This window comes from Orbicella faveolata, unplaced genomic scaffold, assembly GCF_042242905.1.
Source record: "Orbicella faveolata isolate gen_17 unplaced genomic scaffold, um_ofav_v1 contig_27, whole genome shotgun sequence".
Classification (NCBI taxonomy): Eukaryota; Metazoa; Cnidaria; class Anthozoa; order Scleractinia; family Merulinidae; genus Orbicella; species Orbicella faveolata.
The window spans coordinates 3,219,992-3,244,066 of NW_028301555.1; the positions used below are offsets into that span (position 1 = coordinate 3,219,992).

Consider the following 24,075-nt stretch of genomic DNA (forward strand, 5'->3'; position numbering starts at 1 on the left):
CGGCCCTCAGGGGTTTTGCAGGGGTTTATGGTTCATTGCATAATTGTTGTAGCGTATTCAGCTGATTGTTACGGATCAGTTGCACTGCTTTGCTCGCGAATCATTGCGGATTCTTGCACCCTCTCCTCCCTCCCGTTTTGTTCTTGGTCAGGGTGAGTATTCTTCAGGCGCGTAGTTTCCACTGAATTTCTTTCAGTGTGACGGTGCTGGTTAGCGGACGCTCATTGGGTGGTTCCTGCTTTCCAGGGTTGCCATGGATACCTCCTAGCTCCTTATGGCTTTGGCACCCCGCTAACCTTTAAGGCACCAGTTTCCAAGCTCATCTATTTGTGATGAGTTTAATTATAAGCTGAAGCAATAAGTTTCAATAATTCGCAAATTAGCAAATACATTTACAATACAACAGCATCTCATTTACCACATCGTAACTACTAGTAAGATAAAACTAAATAATTGGAAGCCCCACACGAGCACACTTTGTGATTCTCTGGAATAGCACCCTATTCTCTAAAATACCTCATATTTTCACCTTCTACTATCGATCACGGACCTTTCGAGTTGAAAATCTCTCATCGTGATAATTCAGTTTTATCCTCATTAAGAGTATAATTTGTAAGCCACACATGTACGCACTGCGGACCGATTTTTTCCATACGTAGATTACTCAACTTTGCCTTGGTCTTCTGGTCATGATTTTAAGGGCTGAGTTTGGGGATGTGCGAGTCAATTCTGTCGATAGATTTGTTGTATTGCTTTTGTACAAAAAAAATCCATCCAACTACCATTAACGCTTCATCTCTATTCAGGATCTCCTAGTACTTATCATTTGCTGCTTTACAATTGGCTAATGCTGTCTAACGCGTGCTGAACTTTACGAAGAGCCGGAATCGCGTCTTCGCCAGCGTCGTGTGAATCCAGCAAATGAACTGCTTCGTCAACCAGTGTTTTAAAGACTGCCTCAGTCGTGTTACGCTTTACAAATGCTTGGTCGAGCATCCTCCTAGTTTTACCGAAATCTAATTTAGCCAGCTCTTGACGATCGACGTCTTGTTTTACGGCCATCTCCTTAGCCAATTTGGCATTTGCATATCGAATGTACTGCTCCATTGCCTCGCTAAACAATCGTTGCAACTCCAATATCCATTCTTCGTTCGCTTCCACTTCGACTAACACTTACCTGGTGGCTCAATAGAGTTACAGCAAAACGAAACCACAACTCAAAATCAACGGTAACCGTTTCAAGAACGCTCATTGCGAAAAGCTGACGATGAAACCTCCGCCATTATAACTTGGTCGCCTATTTTTTAAGTCAACGAACAGCAGGCAGAGCTACGAACGTGAAATTCCTCCTACTGGTGTATATTTATTTCTAACAATAAGAACTGAGACAATTTGTTTCAGTGAGAAAAAAAATACGTTGATGTCGATTTCTTTTTTCATCCCACCTGCCCTCTTACTTCAGTTTGCATCGTTGACCTTGTCTAAAATACATGTGTTACATACATGTGTTAAGGCAATCCGTAAAATCAACAACTGAGTCCACCGCACTTTGTCGCAAAACGTCGAACTTTTACGCGACTCGCGTGACCATTTTTTGGAAAGATTGCCCTGTTTCACTATCCGAGTTTTTCATCAGGAAACAAAGTAGTTCTGAGCGCTTTAACTCGCAGGCCCAGTTCGCAGCTATCTGAGCTTCTTGATTCATAAATATCATAATCGCTGCATACCCAATTTCAAGTCAAGTAAAGGACGAATCATGGTGTTATTGTTAAGAGGGGAGGGAAGGGGAGTACACTGTTTACTGACGGTGTGTTTCTTATTGGAATTGTCAAAAAAACACGAACGAAGAAAGATGAATAAAATTATCCGCAACGTACAAAAGGGGAAACATTTACTTTAGGGAAAACCTTGCTGAAAGTTAAGGTGAAACAAAATGGCCAGGAAAGTTATCAAGCCCACCCCAACCCTGCTCAAAACTTAAATTTTAGAAAAAAGAAAAAGAAAACTCCGTCCCCTCATCCGTCTTCAGTTCGAAGTCAAATTAGTCCTGCAAGTTATGTACCGTATGCGTGACTTAGTTTCATCACGCACATTGAGACGGATACTTCTATGGCGATTCGTCTGGGGGTGATTGACAACTTAACTAAGTTAAGACTGCGTGAACGCCCTGAAGCTCGATCAGAGGATCCTTGCAGCTAAGTTAAACTACTGTTATGCTTTATAATGGTTCTAATATGAAAGACAGGATCAGAAGTACAGTGAATTCTATTAGATCTATACTGAAGATTTTACCGTATTATAGTTGTTCTGGATGTTTGGCAGAAATTCATGGCCAGTTTAATAGTTCAGTGTCGACCACATGTAAAACTAAAAGGGAATTAGAGAAACTTACTAGCTTATATGACTTAGATTTGTTTTCCTTAAATGTAACCTTAGATTATAATTTGAACCCCGTTGATTACTCCTCTAACAGAATAACTAGTCGATATTTCTAGCTTTTAGCTTCTAGCTTTTCTATATTTCATAACAACGTAGTTAGTTTGAATCGTAATCTGGAAAATCTTCAAACTCAACTTTTGCATGAAGTAGATTTTCATTTTAATGTCATCGGAGTTACTGAAACAAAAATCACCAATGTAAATTCACAATTGTGCACCGCACATATACCTGGCTACGTATTTGAATATGTTCCAACACCTCTGGCGTCTGGGGGTGTGGGAATGTTCATTGATGAGTCACTTGATTATCGTGTTTTAGAAAGGACCTCCAATGAAGCTTTTCAGGTATTGTGGGCTGAGTTTCCCTTTGAGAATAAGAAAAATGTTATTTGTGCAATCTTTTATAGACAACACAATTCTCCTGAAATCTTTCAATCATATTTTGATGAGACTATTGAAAAATTTGCGTCCTCTGGGAAATATATTGTGATCATGGGTGATTTCAATATTGACCTTTTAAAATGTGCGTCATCTTCGTATAGTCACGATTTTTTGACTTCCCTTCAAAGTTGTTTTCTCGTTCCCACCATTGACAAACCAACGTGTGTCCGCTCTACCTCCGCCACCCTAATTGACAACATTTTTATCAACAACCCTGATCAAGTTGTGGCTAGCGGAAATATCATCTCTGATATAAGTGATCATTTTTCGCAATTCTGTATTCTGAAGTCTATGAGGGATAAAATTAAGATAAGAAAATTTAACGTGCGGGATTTTTCTAGATTCTCTAGGGACAGTTTTAACGCCGATCTGTCTAATGTGAACTGGAATACTCTCTCAGATAAAAAACCGTGTGACGCGGACAATTTATTTTCTTCTTTTTACAACAAGTTTAACAAATTGATAAATAAACATGTACCTATAAAGACAATTTCAAACCGCAAAGCAAAACAGCTCTCCAAACCATGGATCACCAAAGGCATAAGAATCTCCATTAAAGTTAAAAATAAGTTATATGCGTCTGGTGACACCGCCAACTACAAAATTTATATGAACAAAATTTGTACCTTAACGCGTTTAAGTAAACAGCAATACTATTCTAAATTTTTTAATGATAACCTAACTAATATGAAAAAAACTTGGGAGGGAATAAACAATGTACTTGCTCGTAAATTGAAGAACACAAAACCTATTACTTCTATTAAAGTCCCTACTGATAATGATTCTGTTACCTGTGACCATAATAGAATAGCCAACGTACTTAATGACCATTTCGCTTCTGTTGGACCTAAACTGGCAAATAAGTTACCAACCGTTCAGCGTAATTATTTTGATTTTATGAACAGATCTAACTCTCCCGATTCGTCGTTTGCTTTCAATCTAGTTACCCCAACTGAAGTGGAATTGGAAATTTTGCGCATACCAAATAACAGGTCTCATGGTTTATACTCATGTCCTACCCAACTGTTGAAATACTCGTCAAATGTTGTAAGCAGTACACTTGCGGAAATAACAAATCTTTCTATTTCATCTGGGATGTATCCCACTAAATTAAAAATGGCAAAAATTATTCCTATTTTTAAAGCCGAAGATAACACTAATGCAAACAACTATAGGCCTATTTCTTTGCTGTCTAACTTTAATAGGATCTTCGAAAAACTGGTCTACTCCAGAATGGAATCTTTCATTGAGCAAAATGATATACTTTCTTCATCTCAATATGGCTTCCGCAAAGCGCATTCAACACAGCATGCAATTCTTGACATTGTAAGTACCATACAGGAAAATATGGACAAGCGCTTGTTCTCATGTGGTGTATTCATTGACCTGAAAAAGGCTTTTGATACAGTCGATCATAAAATTCTTTTACACAAGTTAGATCACTATGGTTTTCGTGGTGTTATAAATAAGTGGTTCTCATCTTACTTGGATGGTCGAACTCAAACTACGCAAATTGGCTCTTATATATCTAAAAGGCAAAATACCACTTGTGGTGTACCGCAAGGCTCAGTCCTAGGCCCTTTACTTTTCCTAATTTATGTCAACGATATCCAAGAATCCTCTGACAAACTTAAATTTTTTTTATTTGCTGACGACACGAATGCCGTATATGCTGACAAAAATCTTAAGTCCCTTGAGCCGACTGTAAATGAAGAACTCTGCAAGTTGTTCGAATGGTTAACGGCTAATAACTTAACCTTAAATATTAAAAAGACAAATTTTGTTATCTTTAGACCAGCTCAGAGAAAACTTACTTATCATCCCAAAATTATGATATTCGATAATGATCAACAAAAGAATGTGGCTCTAGAATGTAAAGAATATGTGAGATATCTAGGTGTAATAATTGACAATAATCTTTCTTGGAAACATCATATTGATCATGTAGCTATTAAAATAAGCCGAACTGTAGGATTGATTTGTAAACTACGGCACTTTCTGCCAAGACAAACTCTTTTAACTATTTATAGATCCTTAGTTACTCCTTATTTAACTTATGGTTTGGTGGCCTGGGGCCAAGCATATAAATCACACCTTGAAAAGCTTCTCAAGCTCCAAAAGCGAGCTCTTCGCTTTATTTATTTTTCTGAGCGAAATCAACATACGATTCCTTTATTTATTGATGCCAGTGTTTTACCGTTAAAATTTTTGTATTATGAGCTTTTAGCTAACCTTATGTTTGAAATAAGACACAGAAATGCTCCTGGAAACATTCAAGATCTCTTTCAAGACATTTCTGATATTCATTCTTACAATACTCGATCCTCTGTCTCAAATAATTTTTACACACAAAGTTCTAGACTCTCAATTCAAGTTAATTCATTTTCTAGAATCGGAACACAAATTTGGAATGAAATGCCTATATATTTAAGAAAGCTTCCAAAAAATGTCTTTAAGAGGAAAATAAAACAAATACTTTTTGAAATTCTAGCTTAAGAAGACTGTTATATTGATCTTACAGAAATCGTTCAAAAAGCAAAGCTGAGTTTATTTTCCTCCTAGTATGTATTCATTAATACTCAATAATTTCGCTTTAGTGTATCTGTAGTCTCTCGTCGTAACTGTTGTTAATTATTATTTGTAATATCGTTAGTTTATTAGTTGTCTTTAGTCATCGTTGTCAATTCTAGTCTCTTTAGTTCTCTTGTTACCTTCAGTTGTATTTAGTTGTACCTAGTTGTATATTAATAACTCGTCCAAACATGACCCGCCTAGATTAGCTCAGCTATCCGCGGGCATGTTACAATTGTAATTTTAATTTGATAACAAATAAAATGTATGTATGTATGTATGTATGTATGTATGTCTGTATGTCTGTATGTCTGTATGTCTGTATGTCTGTATGTCTGTATGTCTGTATGTCTGTATGTCTGTATGTCTGTATGTCTGTATGTCTGTATGTCTGTATGTCTGTATGTCTGTATGTCTGTATGTCTGCCTGCCTGCGTAGGAGCATTTATCGTTACAACATGCACCTTTAAGTGAATAAAAGAAAAAAGTATTAAAGAAAAATTGACTTTAAAGCCACAATTAAAACCTGGGTGTATTTCCACTGCAGGACTTTTGACGATGGAGTACACTTCAGAGCAATTGAACTACTTTCGCATTTGTTACATCGCCTTTACTTTGGTTCCCAAAGGACTACGGCAAGTCTTCCAGCAACAATGGGATTTCCGTTACAAACGTACGTTTGGAGAATGGAAGGACACGCCAAAGAATGGGTCAGACTTCTACAATAACGAGTCTAGAACAAGCCATTCGAAGAATAAGCGATCTCTGTCCACCATACAGAACGGTAACACGGCAGAGTGGGACTGTAGCTGTTTGGTTTTCGCGATCCTGTTCTCAGATAGCATTGGAATAACGCTGAGGACCACAATCAGGAAAAAAGTCAATGATCTTCGTAAAGTCCGAAATGACATTGCTCATATCAAGGCGAAACTTACTGATGATGAATTCAGGAGTTATGTCAGAAGGGTGTTGCTAGCGTTCAACTCTTTGAATCTTCCGACCAGTGATATAGAGGCGGTTAAAAACCAGACGAGCTTTCCCACCGCACAAGTAAAGAACTTGATGGAGCAGGTTGAATGTCTTACGGAAGAGATTAATTCCAAAGTTGAGTCTTTTTGTACTCTCACTTTCAAGCCATCTCACCAAATCATCAGACGTTCAAATGACGTCACAAGGATCATGGCAAAAATGCAAGAGCTTGACTATGGAAATAACGGAGCAGTCAGTACCATTTATTTATCAGGAAATCCTGGATGTGGCAAAACTCAACTTGCGCGTCAAATTGGAGAAGAGTTCTTTACAAAAGAATCAGGTGAAAGTGAAGGCTTAACGTTCGTTGCAACCCTGAATGCTGAAACTCTTGAAACGCTAGCTGACTCCTACCTCAGTCAGGCTAAACAGGTGGGAATTACTGAATACGCCTTCACCAAACTGGCTACCGCAGAAGAAGCCAATCCCAAGGAAAGAATTCAACAACTCCGGTGTTTAATTTTCCCGCAGTTTAAACAGTTCTCAAAATGGTTAATAATAGCAGACAACGTTGTTAACCTGTCCTTGGTTTATGAGTACCTACCTCAAACCGCCAGTAAAGAGTGGGGTCACGGTCGGGTGCTGATTACAACTCAAGATAGCAGTGCGATTCCTACAAATACTCCTCATACTTACCATGAGTCACTCAGTGAAGGAATGCAGCCTGAGGACGCAATGGAGCTACTGAAACAAGTATCGGAAATGTCCAATAACGAGAAAGTTCAAAGGGTTGCTGAGGAACTAGACTATCAGCCGCTCTCCTTAGCAGCTGCTGCATGTTACGTGCAATTTGTGAGTCGTTCTTCAACCTATGACTGGTCAAACTTCTTGACAACGCTTGCGGATGTCGAACGTGAAGTAACAGAAGAACGTCTTACTCAAGTGAATCTTGCGTATCCGAAAAAGATGACTGAAGTAATTCAATTGGCAATAGATACAACTTTGAAAAGCGATGAAGTTCTTCGCCAAACATTTCTCTTTTTCTCGGTATGTGATTCGGAACCTGTCCCAATTCAAGCAGCTGTCCAGTTCGTCAATATTCGCACCTCGGGACAGACTGACGAGTTAATCAAAGCAAAGATTTTTAACTCCTCCTTGATTATGCGTTTATACCCTCAAGATGAGGCACCCGGTTATTTTAGAGTGCATAACGTTGTACATCAAGTACTCCGGAAAATGCCACTGATGGAGATTATCGAGAAACATGAGTGTTTATCTGTAGCAGTTCAGGTTTTTCTCTCCCTCATTGAGTCGGAGCAGGATCCTTTACATGAAAGTGGGGACGTTTGCGTAATGCTACGTCGGATTACAACTCATTGCAAAGCGTTGTATGAAATCCTTACAAGCATCTTTCCTGCTGAAGTTGTTTGGGTGAAGGAATTAGCACCCTTCATTTCTCCTGACAATGTCGTTTCGTGGCTTTGTTCAACTGCCACTGTGTTTTGTAAGCTTAGCAATCCATCCAGTGCAATTTTATTTTCAACGTCAGCCTGTGATTTTGTTCAAGATCTAAGTATCACACTCAAGGACGACATAATTAAAGCAAATGTCTTTAATACACATGGGTTAACATTATCAATGATATGCCAGTATAATCCATCAATATGGTACCTTCAGGAGGCTACCAAGATTTATACTGCAAATTACGGTGAGCATCATTGGAAGGTAGCTGGCAGTTATAACAACTTGGGAGGTGTTTATCAAGCTCGTGGACAGTACAATGAAGCCAAAGAATATCACGACAAGGCACTCATCATCAGGAAAGAGATTTTCGGGGAGGAGCATGGTGATGTCGGAACAAGTTATAACAACTTAGGAAATGTTTATCAGGATCTTGGACAGTACAATAAAGCCAAAGAATATCACGAGAAGGCACTGATCATCAAGAAAAAGATTTTCGGAGAGGAGCATGATCAGGTCGCGAGAAGTTATAACAACTTGGGAAGTGTTTATCAAGCTCTTGGACAGTACAATGAAGCAAAAGGATACCACGAGAGAGCAATGATCACCAGGAAAAAGATTTTCGGGGAGGAGCATGACGATGTCGCAACAAGTTATAACAACTTGGGAAGTGTTTATCAAGCTCTTGGACAGTACAGCGAAGCAAAAGAATACCTCAAGAAGGCATTGATCATCAGGAAAAAGATTTTCGGGGAGGAGCATGATCGTGTCGCAACAAGTTGTAACAACTTGGGAAGAGTTTATCAAGCTCTTGGACAGTACAATGAAGCGAAAGAATATCACGAGAAAGCACTGGCTATCAGAAAAACGATTTTCGGCAAGGAACATGCTAAAGTCGCAGGGAGTTATAATAACTTGGGACGTGTTTATCACTGTCTTGAACAGTATAATAAAGCAAAAGAATATAACGAGAAAGCACTGGTCATCAGGAAAGCGATTTTCGGCGAGGAACATGCTAAAATCGCAGCGAGTTATAACAACTTGGGAAGTGTTTATCTAGCTCTTGGACAGTACAATGAAGCCAAAGATTATCAAGAGAAGGCACTGATCATCATGAAAAAGACTTTGGGGGAGGAGCATGATCATGTCGCAACAATTCATAACGACTTGGGAAATGTTTATCAAGCTTTTGGACAGTACAGTGAAGCCAAAAAATATCACGAAAAGGCACTGATCATCAGGAAAAAGATTTTACGCGAGGAACATGCTTATGTCGCAGAAAGCCATAACAACTTGGGAAATGTTTATCAAGCTCTTGGACAGTACAATGAAGCAAAAGAGTACTACGAGAAGGCACTGATCATCAGGAAAAAGATTTTTGGCGAGGAGCATGCTAATGTCGGAGGAAGCTATAACAACTTGGGAAGAGTTAATCAAGCTCTTGGACAGTACAATGAAGCCAAAGAATATTACGAGAACGCACTGATCATCGGGAAAAAGATTTTCGGCGAGGAACGTGCTTATGTCGCAGGAAGTTACAACAACTTGGGAAATTTTTGTCAAGCTCTTGGACAGTACAATGAAGCCAAAAAATATCACGAAAAGGCACTAATCATCAGGAAAAAGATTTTCGGGGAGGAGCACGGTGATATGGGATCAAGTTATGACAACTTGGGAAATCTTTATCAGTCTCTTGGACAGTACGACGAAGCAAAAGAATATCACGAGAAGGCACTGATCATCAGGAAAAGCATTTTCGGCGAGGAACATGCTAATGTCGCAGGAAGCTATAACAACTTGGGAAATGTTTATCAAGCTCTTGGACAGTACAATGAAGTCAAAGAATATCACGAGAAGGCACTGGTCATCAGGAAAAAGATTTTCGGGGAGGAGCATGATGATGTCGGAACAAGTTATAACAACTTGGGAAATCTTTATCAGTCTCTTGGACAGTACAACGAAGCAAAAGAATATCATGAGAAGGCACTGATCATCAGGAAAAAGATTTTCAGGGAGGAGCATGGTGATGTCGGATCAAGTTATGACAACTTGGGAAATCTTTATCAGTCTCTTGGACAGTACGACGAAGCAAAAGAATATCACGAGAAGGCACTGATCATCAGGAAAAGCATTTTCGGCGAGGAACATGCTAATGTCGCAGGAAGCTATAACAACTTGGGAAATGTTTATCAAGCTCTTGGACAGTTCAATGAAGCCAAAGAATATCACGAGAAGGCACTGGTCATCAGGAAAAAGATTTTTGAGGAGGAACGTGCTAATGTCGCAGGAAGCTATGACAACTTGGGAGGTTTTTATCAGTATCTTGGAAATTATAGTGAAGCAAAAGAATACCACTAGAAGGCACTGATCATCAGCAGAAAGATTTTTGGCAAGTTACACGCTGGTGTAGCAAGAAGCTGTTCTATTCTTACAATTTTGAATAGGGATCGTGAGCAAACTCAGATCGTCTACGGCCAAGCGTTACACAGAAATTTTTAAGGCCTGTTTGTTCTCTTGCTCGCTCTTGTATTCCTTTTGTCTCCTGTTTTGTTGTTTTTTGTTTCTAACGTGCTGTTATCTAACACGACAAGGAAGTACGGATGAAAATCCTAATATTGATTTCCTTGCATGGTGTTCACAAGTTTTGTAACTTCATATTGTTCAGTTACTTTACAACTGAAACAAGCTCGCCTCTCCCCCCTCCCTCGCCAGTGAGGGTAAGGGGGATGCACTCTCCAAAGCTTTATTTGGGAAGGCGCCACCCCGAAGTCTAACTCGTTACCTTTTGTATTCCATTTTCGCAGAAAAGGTACCCCTGTAGTATTCCTTTAATTCAAAAAGGTCGCCCTTTCATATCCCCACTGAAGAATGCTGCATCTTGTTCTCTAATCACTGCAGTAAAACGAGAACAAATCATATTCACGCTAGATACAATGAACGCAGACAAGAATCAGGAATAGTCATGTCGTTTATTGATAGCTACACGGGTAAAGTGCAGGAATAATCGCTTTACAAATCAGCGAGGACGCAAAACTACTTACAAACTCTCAAATATCTACAATAGCTTATCTGAAAATTAAAGCAATAGGCAGAGGTAAAGGGATAACGGACACGGGAAAATCAACAGAACGGTAGCGAAAGATGCCGTCAAGTGACCTTGAAACTGCAAAAAACACCTTATAATAACTCACACAATAACTACCAATGTATATGCAACGCATCCGCACTAATGAAGCGTGCATTCCTAAACGTGAGAAAATACATTTTTGTAAACCCTCGACATGAAGTCAATGAACAATACCACGGGAGAACATCAAGCATTACCACAAGATATGTGAATCCAAGAAACATATTATTTTTTCAGTTCACGTTGTGGCGGGAGTGAAGATGACAGATATCCCTACCCTTTCACGTACGTCAACTTGTGAAATTCGTATCCTTTGATATACCTGAAGCCCGAAAAAGGTACCCCTTTAAAGCGGAGCCTCCCAGTATAGACCATTATAGCGAGAATCCCCTTCCCTGGAACTCGACAACGGATATTTATATGAATTTTAACTTTCAACTAGTTAGGATTGATTTTATTGATTTTCACTGGGGGGAGATTTGATCTTAGTAAAACCCTCAGAACAGTATTATTCAGAATATTGGATATAAGTATTGACGTTATGAATTAACAACGTCCGTAAAAGAAAGAAAACAAACGATTCTCTCCCAGTATGGTCCCGAGCTAGCTTGGTTAATTAGGGAGATTAAGCAAACCGCGACAGCGTTACCAAACAAAAGGTTTAACGAGCAGAACTTTGACTGTGCACGTTCGTACAACTCTTTGTACAATACTCTTAGTCATGTTTTGCCAAACACCAATGTGAAATAACCAAGTTCTCCCTGTTTGGACAACGTGAACCACGACAGCTAATTCTTCGTATTTCCTGTTTTGGAGTTAACACTGCCGATACCTATTTAACTTGAACATGTTATTAGACCGATAGGTGAACTGAACAGATCCAAGTAACCTCGAAATTCCAAGACAAAATCTCAATCTCGCTTGCTGAGCTTTTCCTTTAGAGATTGGGACTATAGTAAAATCTAAATGTATTTGTTTTTCAAGACGTTGTCGTCAGCGTCGCCGTCGTCGTTGCTTCAGCTCCCTAACAAGAGATTTATTATACGACTTTCTGTAATTAGAAGTAACCATGTAAGACCAACATTGAATCTGCTAAAGCATTCAAACCATAATTGTTTAAGCCAAGCGGGTTATCTTCGTGCAGACCTTTTCAGCTGCCACGGCGGTACGAAGACTTCAGCGTGAGGCCCCGTTCACAATAGGTTGGAAAAATTTGGAAACGCAGCTTTATTCCCACGGTTAGGCCTACCGTCCACACCAATCCATCACGAAAACGGAGCTTTTCGGAAACGCTCTTCAAACGTGAGGAATTTAAAAACACTGGGTTTTCGTTTCCGTGTGGAGGAAAACATTTTGAAAACGGAGCTTTTCGAAAACGATGCGTTACGATAATCATGTGATTTCCCTGACCCAGTTTTTCTCAAAAACAATCCAAAATGACCGGTGATAATTGCATTTGTAAATTCCTCCAGCGTAGTGTGGAAGGAGGCTCAGTGTGGACGGAAACATTTTGAAAACAGAGGTTTTTGAAAAAGATGACGGTTTGAGCTTTTCTGCCAAACGTGATTGTAGCGTTTTAAATTCCTCCGGCTTAGTGTGGGAGGGGCCTCAGTGTGATCGGAAACATTTTGAAAACAGAGGTTTTTAAGAACGATGACGAGTTGAGCTTTTCTTCCGCATTTGATTGTTGCGTTTTAAAATTCCTCGGGCGTGTGGACAGAAAACATTTGATTCTTTTTCGGAGTGAAAACTCCCTTTTCAAATTTCTCCAGCGTAGTGTAGATGGGGCGTAAGATGTTAGGAGACTGACAAGGAGCACAGAAAAAATAGGCAAAGTGCAATCATTTCTTGTAGGATTGTTTCCGTGGCAACCGTTATAAAGGTCAGATTAGCCAAATCACGGGTAATTGATTTCTTATTACAATGGTCAGTGATTTGGACTTTTGAAATAAGCAAAATAGTTGTTAGTAAAGTTTGACCGCATAATCAGTAGTGTGTGTAAGTTTAGCTGAAGTAACATACAAGGTTAATAAAGTGAAATGTATAGTGTAGTTCTCTCTCAATTCTTGGTGTTGTACACCAGAGACCCTTTGCATAAATGGCGACTAAATTTGAAAATCAATACTTTGTACATCCTTAGCCTCCCACTCATGTTTCCAAAAAAAGGATTTTTCACATGAATGTGAGGCTTAGGATGTATAAGTGTTGTTATTCAAATGTCAGCGCCATTAATGCAAAGGGTCCTTGCGCATGACCGCCGTGGATTTTTAAAGATCCTGAAAATGGACCGATGTTACGCAATATGAATAATTTTTCGTGTCTTGCATATAAACAGAGAACCACTTCCACACATCAAATTTATCGTGCCAAAGTAAACAAATAAGCGGGGTTTCACAAACATCGGTTGCAAAGACATGGAAGTCGGGTGATGGGACCCTAAGCTTGCCAATTTTTTGAAAGAAATGTATGCCAGGAGTCGATGCTTGCCCCATGGCATACATTACTTTGTAAAAACTGAGAAGTTCCCATAGTTTCCAAGGACTCATATTTTCGGGACTTTGCAACGGGTCCTAATGAGCGGCGAGGCTCATTTTTTGTTTGAATGAAAAAAAAAAATCAGAAAAGCGTGACATATGTAAAAAGGTCCATTACACAGGATTGATCTTGACGAGTGCTCTTTCGACATTCCAGGAACCCTGTTCGGCAGAATTATGTTTTTGTTCACGAGTTTGTCACATTTAGCGTGATCCATATCATTCGCAAATGTAAAACAAACAAACAAACAAACAAACAAACAAAAAACAAAAAACAAAAGCTCAACAAAACAATAACCTTTTTACACTCAGTGTAAATTTCAAGAATAATTATTAAAGATATCTTTCATTTTTATTCTTCACAAATAAAAAGATATATATGTACAGTTTATGTCTTGTACAGCATGTTAGAGTAACATGACCTCCTGAAATATAAAAAAACAACAACAAGCTGATTAGAAACAATTCAAGTGTTAGGTCAGTGAACCAACTTCATGCAGGGCTTTTGAGATGCCAGTCTGGTGAAGAACAGAAGCTTAGATCTCAGCTGACCTATAATTTTTACTCCAGTTTTGTAAGTCAAACCTTAGCGATTGAGGAGGGGTGGGACAAATCTCCCCATTCACCTCACACCTCGAATAGCCTTTTGGTTTTACAAGAGAACTGGCTGGCTTGCAACAGTGACTTGGATGTAGGAAAAAAAAACACTGAGAACTCTAGCTCTGAATAATGATCCAAATCTTATTTCTCCTTAAACAATCAATTAACAACTGCCTCGCAAAGTTTAAGTTGGGTGCTTGAGACATCCCTGAGTTTCCATAATCGGCAGCCAGCTGCTAGATGGAGACCGCTCCCACGGCTAGCTATGGCTGGCAAATCCTGGCAACCCAGCCATTAGCTCCCAAGCGGAAGGAAGAAAACCAGGCACCCATCCCACTGATAAAACAGTGAAAAGACAGGGAGGGACAGGGGAGGGAATCAGCCTCTGAGACGAGTCTCCACGCTCAAAAAAACGCTAATGCTCAAGAAAACGCTGACTAAACGCAAACCCACTATAACGCCCTTTAGTCCAAGAACACGTGGAATCCTGACGCATGCGCATACTGAAACACCGCTGACCGGGAAGGTAACACTTGCGCATTTAACTTGTGCATATTGTAATGAGTACAGGTGACGAGAATAAGCAAGATCATCAACAAAGGAATATCGTCTTGATGTGCTATCAAATTCTCAGAACTTCTTTAAAGGAAATGTATGCATGCGAGGAAGGAGAGTTAGAATTTTCGAGCTCAGATTGAACAGGTTTTTATATTTTTGGGTATTTAAATGCCAAATTTCAGCCTGTAGGTTGTTAAATTACTAGGTACTTAGCTGCGGGTTTTCACTGTATTTCTAGCTTTGGAGTGTAAAGAAAAACTCTTACATCATCTTGGCATTTCCCACGTGAGACTCCAGCTCTTTCCGAGTCCTGCTGTAATGGTCCTTGACACATCTAATGTTGTTAGTGAAATCAAGAGAAAACAAAATTAATCAAACTAAGGTTTCTGGTTACCAAATATATCTTTTCGGTGCATTTAGGAATCGAAATTGCACAGCCCATTACCACAGTACACGGCGTCCAATGAAGACAAAAATGTGGAGCTAATGGCGGCTTGAGGACCAGAGACGTGAATTGGTTCTTGATATCACCTTCTGCGCAGTCCTCTTATTAAACAGTTAATTGATTGATTGATTGATTGATTGACTGACTGACTGACTGATTGATTGATTGATTGATTGATTGATTGATTAATTGATTGATTGCTTGCTTACTTGCTTGCTTGCTCGCTTGCTTGCTTGATCACTCGGCGAGTCGATCAATCAGTCGGTCAGTCAATCGATCAAATAAGCAATCAAGCAAGCAAGCAAATGTCCCATAGGAGGTCTGAACAGATATTGCAGAACTGGACATGTCGATCATAAAGCGTTTCCTTTTAATTTCTTTGACGGTGAAATCACAATACAATGGGCCTCTGCTATCAAAATAGCCATCTTCTGAATATTAACTCTTTATGGACGTGTTTAAAGAAATTTATGGGTGTTGGGTCACACGAACCTTTTTCTCTTTCCTTTGGGAGCTGAGACCTTTACCCACAACAGGGGTATTCACCAACTGACAACGATGTTCCTGGTGTCCAAATTTACTTGCCTTTTCTTCAATCTGGCCAGCAGTATCGTGGCAAAATTTACGTATTTTATTTTCTGGAGGCAAATCGCTTTCTTGTTTTCTGGAGTTTGTTTTTCTGTGATAGACACGAGTCCTCGCTGAAGAATTCGTCTCATCACCGGATGAACTACTGTCAAAATCGAATCCCGTTGTCGTAGAAGTCGCAGTGTGAGTAAATCTATCATCATTCTCTGCTCTCTTTGTATTTAAGATGTTGCTTTTCCACCGCGAGGGAATTCTATTGAGTTTTTCTGGCGTAACATGACCTCTCACACTGTGTTCAACACACTTGCCCGGTATCATATCCCCATCCCGTTTGGAGTTATCAGGAAGGCAGCTCTTTGATTTCACTAAACATCGCTCAACTTCGTTGCAGCAAGAAACCGATGCACTTTTTTGTGTAACCTTCACCAGATCTGGCGGATCTTTGCTTTCTAATTTTAACGAATTATTGTTTGAATTTCCAAGTACAGAATTTGTGTGAGCTGGGGAAGCAGACCCGACGATGACAGAGGGTTCTCTTTCCTTCTTCTCTACATTACCGACACACATCCTGTCTTTCTGAGCAACAGATCTTTCATTCCGAGGGTAGGTTGGTGTAGATATGTTCGTTGTATGGGGTCCCTCCATTGCATATCTGGAATTGTCTATCCGCATACTTGCAGAATTCACACTTGTTGCTTGGGAGACGTTCTCCAAGCCATTCTCCTTTGTTTTCTTTGCTAGCAAAGGAGATGAAATTTTCCGACTACTATAAAGCACGGTTGTTCCCATCTTCAATAGTTCAGCTCCAGAAAACTGTTGTCTTTCTATCTCCTCGTCTACACGAGGCTTGGAGACATATTGGGCAGTAGTGAGCAAGATATCTGTGTAGCCGGCGCCAGCTGCATCTAAAACAAAAGAGTTTGCTTAAACGTTAAGCAGTTGAATTTAAAATGCCCATAAAAGGAACGATCATTTCTCCAGTCTCTTCAAAATGTTTTGTTTCACTTTACCGTGTTCACAAATTAGATGAGTTCAACAATGGAAATTTGTAAAACAGTTACTGTTTAAAAAGCCAGTTGTGCTTTCCCCGCTTGGGTGTTTTATTTTTAATTACAGTAGAAACCCACATGCAAGAACCTGTATTTTTTGAAGTCTGACAAAATAGGTTCTTGTACGTATTTTGGGGTAGTTATTAGCAATTTATTTTGGGGTTCTTAATTTCTTTGAAGGAGATATAGTTGTTGATTATCAGAAAAATACGTCAACTTTGGTTTTGTCCTTAAATTTATGGTATTTATTCACAACTGAATAATGTATTTTCTTGTAATATACATTTGCAATCTCAAAGTAGCACTCCTTGGTTAAACTGTCTATCACTTGGGTAAACAGTTTCTCATATTTTTGGGTATTAAAATAGTAAATTTCTGCCAGCAGGTTCTTAACCACTAGGTTCTTAGGTGGGGTTTTTTACTGTAGTGCATCAAAGATTGAAAACATTGATTTCGAAACATTAGCTTTGCAAACTCGCTACAGTGGCTAATATAACTCTTTACCCATAGTTTCCCTCTGTTATCTTCTTGCAATGAAATCTAAAAAAAATACCTACAGTAATTTTACCTGAGACTTTGTCTCCTTGCCATGGCAACAGATAAGCACTTGGAAACTCAGGAGCCAAGAATGGATGCATAGCAGCTTGACAAGGTGTAAGTCGTTTACCTGCAATACGAAATCAACGAATTGTAAATACTGAAGAAAACAACTTCATGTGGTTCTGGTTGAAGCTGACTCTTACCCAGTCATTCCTTTAGAGTTCTATAAAAGCGCGAGGGTTTATGGGAAGGAGGGAAAAGAGGACACCACTGAAAGGTCCTGTTTCCAAGATGGCGGAGAGAGCAAAGGGAGATCTTCCTCTCTCTCCTCTTCTTCCTTCACATAATTCTCTCGGTGCACTCGAGTTTCTCTCAGTCTCCCTCACCTCTTGCCCTTTACGACACCAGTCAAGAGGTGCAAAGCGGTTGCGTCTGAAAGACAGTCTTTGCAGTGATTGTTAGGTCACTTTGATCAGTTGGAAGAACATTTGCCCTAGAACTGCAAATCTCAATGAAAAGTTCTAATCTTCACGGACTAAGACTTTCATTTGTGCTAAGTCTTTGCAGAGCATAGCGCATGTTTGCTAATATCAGTAAACTTACCTGGGTTGTACTGCAGCAATCCAACCAGTAAACTTGCAAAGGCGTAATTCCTTGAGTTGTGAAGTTTCTTCATCAGGTTAGTCACAATGACGAGCTGATGAACTTTTAAAAGTAATGACAAACAATGAATCAGGTAACAAGGATGGTGAAGGTTTGAGGTATCAAGACTGATTTAGAAGGACAAAATTGAAAAATTTCGGGTAAAGTTTGTAACCTGTGCCATTTGTGATAAACATGTACTTAACAAGTTTGGGACAAATTCACAACTTAAAATGTTGGCTCATATCTTGGCTCAAAGAACATATGTGTGCTGATTGGTGAAAAATCGTATTTCTACTTAACAATTAGATTACTTTGTATGAGCTCCAGATTTCTATGAGCAAATAGTCAACGAGGCGTGGGCAAGCTGACTCTCTTTCATAGAAAACGAGAGCAAGTAGTCTAATTGTTTTAGTACACATTCTCCAGATTGAGCACAAAACCTACAACGTTGGGTATTTCTTTAAAGATAGACACGCTGTCCTGGTGGTTACCGTGTTGTAGTCCAGATTCAGCTGTCCAGGTTCGTGGACTAGCCATGGATCATGGTGTCATGTTTTTGCACTCACAGTATCTCTCTCCACTCAGTTATATCAAATATAGGTGCTGTCAAAGTTGTGAGGGAAACCTCACAAAAACGCCGTCGGGTTAAATTGCGGCAGCCTGCGCACAAGACTTTCCATTTCCTCTGATTATCAAGGGCGCGAACAAAACAACATCCACAGTCGCACTTACTGTGTTGCGCGCTCGCTTTTCACAAAGGAAAGAAATTTGGTGGCTCGCTTTTCATAAAGGAAAAAAAAAAGGTTGTGGAGAGACTAATCTGCCATGGAGTAACATGCAATTTAGGGGAGAGGTACTCAAGTCGCCTGCCAGGCCAGCGTTTGACTCCAATTTCTATTGCATAAAGTGACTTAGAATAAAGTTCCTGGTTACTTCATGCAATAGCAACTGGAGTCAAACCCTGGCTTGGCAGGCGGCAGGCCACCTTGGCTTTTAAACCGATTTAACCTAGCCTTAACCTTAACTATTCTACCTTAAACATACCTGGATTGTGGCCAACAAACTCTGACAATTCTTGGAAAAACTTGACAGTCTGGAATGGATTCCTAGGTATGGGATCAAAGACTGAGGTCACCTGCCAAAAACGAGACCAAAAAGATTTTTTGTAGAAAATGAGCAGCATGAAGGTAAATGGAAACAAAATCAAAAGGTTCCATGAAAAGTCTGGTTGGATTTCTCAATAATCAAGTCAAAGCATATTAGAGAAACATTAACATCTGCCATAGCAGGACTTAATGATGTGAAACTACTGTCAATCGGGAATTTTTGTTTTGTTGTTGTCCCATGTTTATTGCATGGGAGGTGCAGGAGCCCACCATGTATTTTGGGACGAGACCCTGCTAGGATATCTCTGCTGAGACCTTGAGCAAAATAATGCTTCTCTTCAAGTACTGCAATGGGACTACTGCACCATCCCATTCTGGGAGAAGTTGAAATACTCAGGACTCGTCTCTCCATGCAGCTTAAACCAGTGAGAAGGGCTGGCTTCATGGGCCACTAGGCTTGAACATAAACCTTTCCCTATGTTAATTGCCTTCAAAGAATCTCATTTCACATCACTGGTGTTTTAGATTAGCAACACCAATTGATAGCCTTCAGGCAAGCTTTCTTGGAAGTGCTTGTCATAACTGCCACATACCTCTTGCAAGATTTCATTTTTATTTCTTCCAAGAAATAAAGGTTTCCCAATGTACAACTGAAAAGCAAGATCCAGATTAGGTCAGTATTAGGACGAGGTTGTAGGCTAAACTATACACTAAGCTCGTGTCTAGTTTGTAAGCCCCCAAACCCCTACTTTGCTGTTCATTCAGCAACTCGTATCATTCGTAACCTCGCTGGCATGCCAAAGTAAAAAGCCAGATAACACTAGAGCCTGTTCGCAAGCTATATTAGGACTTACATGGACCCAAGAGTACGAACATTGGCAAGTAAGTATACAGTATATAAACTGTGGGCCGGCATATTAAAGTACATGCACAATGACTTTGTCAGGAAAGGATCCTTGTGAGGACAGTTTGCTTGCTTTTTTTTGTATTAATAATTTAGAGCGGGTTTTATTTGAGTGCCAAAAATAATCCACAATAAACTCTTTTGGTTTCTTCTCCTGCACTCTGTGACTGGACATACATAATATTTCACACCACTTCCTTATCGGTTCATCTTGCCTGCTCACAGAGCTAGACATATACATTTGTAATAGACATTAATATTGCACGTATTATTATACTACAATGAAAGAAATAAAACATCCAAAATGAAACCCATTCTCAAATTTCAAAATTTAAGAAACTGTTGGTACATAAGCAGTTCAGAAAGAATGATATCGAGTCTAAGGAATTCCAAGTCAAGTCTGGTACACTTACATTGATTTACAGCAGATTTACTACACACGTTGGAAGATAATTGAGGCGTACCTCTGCTAGGATACACCCCAAAGACCAGATGTCGATTTCTGGACCAAATGGAACACCAAACATCACCTGTAAAGAGTCAAACCTTAAGTTACCAGACGTGTAGTATCAGAATGCTCTCCTATGTTTCCTCATATCCCTTCAATAGCAGAATTTGTTCAAAAAATCTTAGGCAATATTTAAAAAAAAAAAATTATGTCAAATTACATCTTAAAATGAAGATTTCCCAGACTGTCACCTACATGTAATATGTGTACAACTTATATAAATTTCACAATGTTCAAGTATGTTTTTCACATAAGCAGTAAGTCAGTTGATCACCTCTGGAGCTCGGTAAAGTAATGTTTGCAGTTCAAACTCATCATAATACAAGGAAACCTGAAAATCAGGAAATACAAATAGAAATTAAAAACGTATTTAAAAATATTGAAATCATACAGTCACGACTTAAAAACATCAAATTATGTGTTAATAAGTATTACATAATTATTAGTATCCTGCTCAGTAAATATGATAAATAATAAGACTGCACTCACTTAATAACCTACAATCAGGCAGTAAGTTTTTTTCTCTCAGGACTGTACTTGATTGCAGGTTAAATTAACATAGTGTGCATCGGAACAGATTATTTATAAGCAAATGATGCGCTGCTCTATAGTAGTGATATGCTTAAGGTTGCTATCACTTAAATTTAGGAAAGTTGGTACTTTGGGAATCATGTGTTTACTTACTGGCCCCAGTTGTTCAAAGGCTGGATAACACCTATCCACTGGATAAATCAGTTGTCCCTCGGGGATAAGTGTTAACAAAACAAACCATGTTATCCACTGGATAGGGATTTATTTGGTGGAGAGCCTCATCCACCTTTCAAACAACCCAGCCCAGAACTTTATGGTAATAGTAATAATTGTGGACGATAACATAGTTTGCTGTACCTCTATATGAACCCAATGTATTGCATTCCCAAAGTCCACGATTTTTATCTTGATTTCCTCGCCTGAAACAGACAAAGATAAAACTGTGTCAGTGAAGGCTTTTATGGCTCAAGATTCACAACTTTAAGGCACAGGAAGTTGGTTGGTAGGCATGAGTAGGTGTGAGAACAATGTCTTCATCCTGAAGGCATGAAACGCATTCCTGCAGTCTCAGAGTGTGCAGGTACAACTTTGCCTCAATATCCTCAACAAAAGGGTGTGTAAATGTAACATTGTTTCTTAATGTTTAATAAACTACTTACAAAATATTAATTTTACTGCAAGTTGTATTTCCACTCCCAGGTACACTCAACTCGTAGATTGAGATTCCCTATTTTATAGAAAGTGAAGAGTCAAAACATTAACTACTGCTGACAAAACAAGGGCAGAAATGTTAATAACAGGGATAAAAGTCTGCCAAAACCTAACCTCAACAATTTCAAGTAACTTAATTATGAAACAAAAACATAAAAAAGACAATTTTCTGCCCTGTACACAGCATAGAGCCAGGTGTCTAAATGGACCATTTTGAATTCTATTGTTTTAAATAGCCATAATAATTATGGAATGATTGGGAGCAAATAAATACTAATTTGCACCCCTGAGCCACCCATAATTATAATACATGTAGCTATTTGAAACAATAGAATTCAAAACGGCCGCTGTATCGCCAAAAAGGTCCATTGACAACCGCAAGTGTATTGTCATTCAGTTGTACATGTGGCCAATGAGAACATTAGCTTGCACTTGCCGTCTTGAGCAGTTGTCAGTATTGTCTATGTTCAAAGCCTCCATAATTCACCTTTTTAGGAATCCAAGGGCTTGTAAAAGCTGTAATACGACATGCACATAGAGACAGTAGTGTTAAAATGCGTGAGGATCTTCTTATTGAGATGTAAAACTACATGTGCACAACACATAATATGCATGTTGGTATTAGACTATTAATAATAATATAATACCATATAGATCTGAGAATGTGACATGGCAGCACAGAGATAAGAGATTTCACATCTTTGAATGCTGAAAAATATTTCACGAGTGAGCACAGCAAATGATTGAAATATTTTTCAACGGCATTATGCTGTTGTATTTATTGTCTAAAGACCAACAAAATACGAAACCAAATGTTTCACTTTTGCTGTGAAAGGGGTGATTTAATATGTACTGCAGCATTAAGCAAATATGATTTTTCACGTGAGAAGATAACATAGTAATTAACATACATGTTATTTCACGTGTGAAGCTAAAGCAAGCTCACCTGGTATTTCATTAGTGTTTATACAATAAAAGTGATAATCAACTTGTAATCAGTAGTAGATCCAAAGGTTCTCAAAAGGAGGAGGTATTTAAGGAATGCCAAAAACATTCTACAGAGTGAAGGTCTGTACAGTCTTTTCTTTCTCCTATATCGGGGAGGGGGGTAATTAAAATAAAAGTATTCTTAATCTTACTGCTGTTTATCACTTCACAGTGTAAAATAATACTCACTTGTAACATTATTTTTCTGATCACTTTCAAATTTGCCTCCTATTGGTAAAAATAATTTATTTTAATTAACACTTTATCATGTTTATGACAAGTTGAGAAGTATTGTGTCATTTCATCTCTTACATTACTTCAATCTGTAATTTGAATTTCCGTCAAAAAACTTTCCCACGACAAGTGAGAAGGACAGAATTCACTGACCCAATAGCAAAACCACTTAAGCCCTCAGGGTTACTGGAGATGACTTTCTTTGCTGTCATGATAAGCTCAAAGCAAATAGCACAGAAAGAGTTTTCATTATGAGTTGGAGCAAGTGTAAGTTGTAATTACATTTCTGAGTTAGAAATGAGATGACCAAGCCTACAGAAATATGAATAACATACTGTAATTGCATGATTATCACGGACGTGTAATGTACACTCAGATCATTAATTTTATTATATTTATTGCAACTCTTATGAACACAGAGGGAAGGTGTACTGCAAGTCTGAAAAAATATAATTCCTCATTTTCCCACAATCAGTGCATTTCCCATGAATATGTCATATTTTTAAGAAAATTGAAATCTATTTTATTGTGTTTACATGTCGATTAATTAAATATAATTTTTTTCTAAATTATACAATCTCAAATTTCTTACCTCACCTTCAAACTGACATTTCTGCAAATTAAAACTCTGGAAAAGTCTTGATCACTCAATGTTCCAATAATATAATTATGCTATGAAGATGCAACATGATCTGTTAATACTGTACTGTACCTGAAACAAAAAGGCCTGCAACTTACCTCAAAGTATTGATGGAGAGGTCTTGGACGTAGCAACTCAAACACCAAACAATAGCGACTCTCAAAGCAGAAAACATTCTGAAAGTCCAAAATAATATTATTTGGTGTTTGTCAGTCAGTGAAAAGTGTTTTTAATTAATAATTACAATTTTCTTCACAATTAATACAGTACAGTCACTATATCAGTGCACACTACCATAAAAGAGGAGAAAAAAACACATCTCTCAACATTCTCTCAGATAATGCGATGGAGAAGACACGAACCTTGATAGTGAGGCTGAGATTAATTCACTTTCATGGTCATCACCTTTGTCTTGGATTCCTGTTCCAGCAAAGCTGTCAATTTGATGTCATCTACTCCAGAGTAAAACACTCTGTTCCCTGTCATTG

At 38.7% G+C, this 24,075-nt stretch overlaps 1 protein-coding gene and 1 pseudogene across 2 annotated transcripts in view; one reads left to right on the forward strand and one right to left on the reverse strand.

Annotated features, from left to right (window-relative positions):
* The window catches only part of LOC149107169 (uncharacterized), a 34,092-nt pseudogene extending 21,034 nt beyond the window's left edge, over window positions 1–13,058 (forward strand). The window contains exon 11 of the transcript XR_016209315.1: window positions 5,998–13,058. The product of XR_016209315.1 is annotated as an uncharacterized LOC149107169 (transcript). The remainder of the gene's footprint in view (window positions 1–5,997) is intronic.
* Window positions 13,059–13,928: 870 nt separating this feature from the next.
* On the reverse strand, window positions 13,929–24,073 carry LOC149107170 (uncharacterized). Its single transcript, XM_089297115.1, has 13 exons — window positions 23,993–24,073; window positions 23,545–23,560; window positions 22,903–22,941; window positions 21,675–21,719; window positions 21,373–21,434; window positions 20,759–20,815; window positions 20,441–20,506; window positions 19,666–19,722; window positions 19,011–19,101; window positions 17,925–18,026; window positions 17,350–17,448; window positions 15,637–16,637; window positions 13,929–15,033 (listed from the first exon to the last, which is right to left on the reverse strand). Exons 1-13 carry the CDS (start codon window positions 24,071–24,073, stop codon window positions 14,923–14,925), a joined length of 1,827 nt encoding a protein of 608 aa, XP_089153241.1. The 3' UTR covers window positions 13,929–14,922.
* Between the last annotated feature and the right edge of the window lie 2 nt (window positions 24,074–24,075).

What these genes read in the sequence shown, in the direction of transcription:
- LOC149107170 (XM_089297115.1), bottom strand. Translation starts at nt 24,073, where the DNA reads ATGACAGGGAACAGAGTGTTTTACTCTGGAGTAGATGACATCAAATTG. An exon ending in TACATTGGGTTCATATAGAG is followed by an intron (nt 20,816 to 21,372) that starts GTACAGCAAACT and finishes CCTGATTTTCAG; the next exon opens with GTTTCCTTGTATTATGATGA. An exon ending in TACTTTACCGAGCTCCAGAG is followed by an intron (nt 20,507 to 20,758) that starts GTGATCAACTGA and finishes GACTCTTTACAG; the next exon opens with GTGATGTTTGGTGTTCCATT.